This window comes from Amaranthus tricolor, chromosome 4 (assembly GCF_026212465.1).
Source record: "Amaranthus tricolor cultivar Red isolate AtriRed21 chromosome 4, ASM2621246v1, whole genome shotgun sequence".
Lineage (NCBI taxonomy): Eukaryota > Viridiplantae > Streptophyta > Magnoliopsida > Caryophyllales > Amaranthaceae > Amaranthus > Amaranthus tricolor.
In genome coordinates, this window is record NC_080050.1 from 7,822,542 (window position 1) to 7,826,668 (window position 4,127).

Below are 4,127 nucleotides of genomic sequence, written 5' to 3' on the forward strand. Positions count from 1 at the left end.
TTAAATTGTGTTTACCTCCATGCGAATAGTTACTTGAACATATTTTAGGAAGCTGTTCTTGCTCGAGAGAACACTAGTATGTAAGACGCATTCTCAATTACACCTTACTCCATATGGAATTCGATTGGTGCTTGTCATGAGTACTCAATTTCATTGTGCACTTGCGACATACATAAAATTCTAAACAAGATGACTTTTGACTTTTACCTTATTGATTAATCATAATTACCAAGTATTTAGCGGAAAAAACAATATATTTAAGTAACACAAAAACAAAACATTAAAATATTACTCAGCTCAAGTTTTGTGGAAAAACAAATCAAATTTGTAATGACATATGTAGTACACAACAATTGCCCTAAAAACATAACAACAATAATATAATAATAATAATAATAATAATATTAAAATTAATCCATTAATTCAGATATATCAGATGGATGACGGATCACACCATTGCACTTTTTCTGTAAGCTTCGTCAACCGCATAATAATTAATAGGATTCCTGAATTTCACATAACAATAAAATTATTATTTTTAACCAATTATTATTCAATGATTAAAAAGTAATACGACATCTACATAATATAAAAGATGTGTTTGGTATTGATATTTGGATTGACTTTATAAATTCGCTAAATTGCTAAAAAAATATTTGATAAAGGAATTTTAAGTCATTAAAAAACTAAAAAGATAGAGTAATTTTTAAGTCAAAATCAAAATATTGTTTTTAATAGCTTTTTCATAACAAGTCTATGGCCTTAAGGTGAGACTACTCATACTAGAGTCCAAATTTTAATTTGATACAATTTACGATTATTGAATTGATCAATAATTTAGGTTATAGTTGATCAAAATTACAATCACTAAATTGATTAATTTAAGGTTATAATTGGCCAAAATTGATGCTTTTAAAAGGTTATAAGAGATCATTTATAATTTTTATTTAAAGCTTAGAATTGACCACATTAAGATTATAATTAACCCCTTTAAGGTTATAATAGACCTCTTTGAGATTAAAGTTATAATTGATCAATATACATGTGATGACTTATGATTTAGCACTATAAGTTTTAATTGATCATTTTAAGACTATAATTAATTATTTTAACTAATCACTTTAAAGTTAAAATTAATCATGTTAAAGTTTATATTGATCCCTTTAAAAAATGTAATAATTGATCAATTATATAATTTAAATTGAAATTGATTGGTCAGAATTGATTACTTTAAAATTAAAATTAATTACTTTAAAATGTCATAATTGATCCATTTAAGGTTATATACTTTAAGTTGAAATTTATTATTTAAAGATCAACATTAATCTCTTTTGGGTCAAAATTAATTACAATCGATCCACAACTTATAGAAAACAACTAAAAAATCACAAATCAAAAGCTTGTATGTGTTTGGTCTCATCACGAGATAATTTTCCCAAGAAAGGAGAATGGAAAATGAAAAAATGAAAAATGATCAAACCTTACGAACGATGATTCCAATAGATTCGAGTAAGACGTTACTCCTTCCGAAAAATCCGACAATAGGGCCACCAACATTTTCTGGTGATTGAAACTCAAAAAGGTTACCAGCATTATCTCGTGCGAGTCCAAATGGCCCATATCCTTCGGGATGTAAATTGGTATGTATGGTCAATGTCCCAATTGCTACATAATTTCGGCCTGTGTCGTATCCATACTTTCCACTAATCCTTGTTAGATATTCGCCATCTTCCAATACAATCTGTGTAACAATAACAAAAATGAATATGTCAAATAAATTGAAAGAAAATAATTTAGTGTAATTAATAATTTGATATTGTTTGAGTATATAATATATATTCTAAGGCCTTAATTTTGGAGTACATAACGTATATTGGGTCGTAATTAAAATCTTAGGCAGATGGTTGAGCCTCAATATATGTTACATATTCTTACATGTCTTCTCACACGATAGCCCTTTATGTTAGAATTATGAATGCAACACAGACTATCCTCATTCGTAACGCTAAAATTCCACTTTAAATGAGGGGTGATTGAGATTCAAACTCATGATCGACCTCTTGTCACACGAGATCTAATACTATGTTAAGGGATCAACGCAACCAAAAGTTCAATATACTGATGGTTGAGACCCTAAGATATATGTTGTATACTCTAGCACTCAACCATCAACTTAAGTTATTGGTTGAATTGGTTCCTTAACATGATATAAAAAGCCAACGTTACAAGAGGTTATGTGTTTGAATCTCAACCACCCCTCGACATGTGCTGCATTTACATTTTTTAGTTCTGAATAGATGTACATATTAAAAAAAATAATAATAATAAAAAATTACCCTAGTTAGTTCTCCACCGTCGCCACCAAATTGGACACGGTAAGTACTCTTATCTGGCTTACTAACCAGGAACCCAACTGAGTCCACCATATGATCATGACGTACATGGATTTCACCGAAAATTTCACCCTCATTAAGTTGAAATTCATAATTTTGTGGTAATATTGAACCATAAGGTCCATATTTCTTCATCTCTTTGACAACCTATAATAATACATTAATATTAATATTAATAAAATAAAAGAATTAAAAGTTCTACATACCAAATGTTTTTTTATAGTAGTCACATGTGATTCACATCTAAAAATTTAAGAGAGGGTGAATAATATATATAAATTTGATGGACAACTACTACTTCTCTAATATCAATTGGTTTAATTAGAATGAAATCTTATCGGGTTTAGATACGCTTGGACATTAAATATAGATTTATATCTTTATTTTAATGCCATTTAATGTTCAAACTAATAATACATTAAGAAATACTTATATAGTAATAAAATTAATATATTAATTCACCTAAAATATAAAAAGATGAAACATATGTTTGAGATATAGGTAATAAAAATATACCGGCTTATATTCCGAAGATGGTGTATAGGATGTGGGATCATTATAGTTATTATTATAATAATAATTATTATTATTATTATTATATTGAGCAAATGAAAGAGGCACCAATGAGAAGAGAATGAAGAATATGAAAGAAGCACGATTAATAGCCATTTTGTTGTATTTAGGATGTTTTAAGAATAATTAAGAAGTGAAGAAATAAGTTGCTTCCTTTATGGCTTTTATAGTATAAGGTCCAGCTTATTTTGAAGTTTTTTATTATTTTATTATTATTATTATTATTATTATTATTAGAAAAATGAAACATAAGTGTTGAGCACGTACGATTAGCATATGTAATAAAATAATATGTAAATGAATTGGAGTTGATGATTAATGTTTTGAGAATGAATGAAGAATGATACGTGCATACCTTTAAGAAACAACTCATAGGATTAACTCATGATCATGATCAGAACGATTAATTAGCCTGGCTTACATTGCTATATGAAAATGAAATTAAATTTATTAACTATTGATTAACCATGAATAATATCAATTTAGTCAGGTATTTTTCGAGAATAATACTAACTTTAGTTTATTAACTAATATACCAATTTTTTTTGTCTTCTAATCACCTATAATTTTTATTCTAGAAAAGACTAAATCTTTTTCATCATGAATTAATTAAGTAAACAAACCATATGAAGAAAGTCAAAAATTTATCAAACAACATGAACCTAGTTGAGCTTTCAAGATTTAAGATAAACATATTTAACCATCATATCACAATTTTCAGTTTAATTCAATGAAAAGTATAAATATTCAAAATAGTCATATACAAATAAAGAATAAAACGATAAATAAGTAATGAATTATTTATAAATTAAGAAGAATGTTCAAAACACATATCATTAATGTTTAAAGAAGAAGTGAAATCAATGGAAGATAAGAGATTGAATTGAATTGAAAAATGAATGGTTAAGCGCTAAATTAGGCTGAACTTATTGTGAATGCCAGCAATTATTGGGGAAAACACAAGGTGCACACTTCACAAGCCAAGGAGTATATACCATCTAAAACCATATGGCAATAAGAAGAATCTCTCAAATAGCTTATAAAGCGTGCACACCATTTTTAATTTGTCGATGTGGGATAACCTATCTCAGCAGTTAGGGTAGCAGCAATGGCAGCAGCAACGTAACGGATGGTCAACCAGATGGAAAATAATGAGGGTAA

At 27.7% G+C, this 4,127-nt stretch overlaps 1 protein-coding gene across 1 annotated transcript; it reads right to left on the reverse strand.

The window, feature by feature from the left end:
* Positions 1–297: 297 nt before the first annotated feature.
* Positions 298–3,078, reverse strand: LOC130810982 (mannose/glucose-specific lectin-like). The gene is made up of 4 exons (XM_057677102.1): positions 2,910–3,078; positions 2,337–2,540; positions 1,481–1,741; positions 298–506 (listed from the first exon to the last, which is right to left on the reverse strand). Exons 1-4 carry the CDS (start codon positions 3,060–3,062, stop codon positions 495–497), a joined length of 630 nt encoding a protein of 209 aa, XP_057533085.1. The 5' UTR covers positions 3,063–3,078; the 3' UTR covers positions 298–494.
* Positions 3,079–4,127: the final 1,049 nt, after the last annotated feature.

What these genes read in the sequence shown, in the direction of transcription:
- LOC130810982 (XM_057677102.1), bottom strand. Translation starts at nt 3,062, where the DNA reads ATGGCTATTAATCGTGCTTCTTTCATATTCTTCATTCTCTTCTCATTG. An exon ending in CATCTTCGGAATATAAGCCG is followed by an intron (nt 2,541 to 2,909) that starts GTATATTTTTAT and finishes GTATTATTATAG; the next exon opens with GTTGTCAAAGAGATGAAGAA. An exon ending in ACGGTGGAGAACTAACTAGG is followed by an intron (nt 1,742 to 2,336) that starts GTAATTTTTTAT and finishes ATTGTTACACAG; the next exon opens with ATTGTATTGGAAGATGGCGA.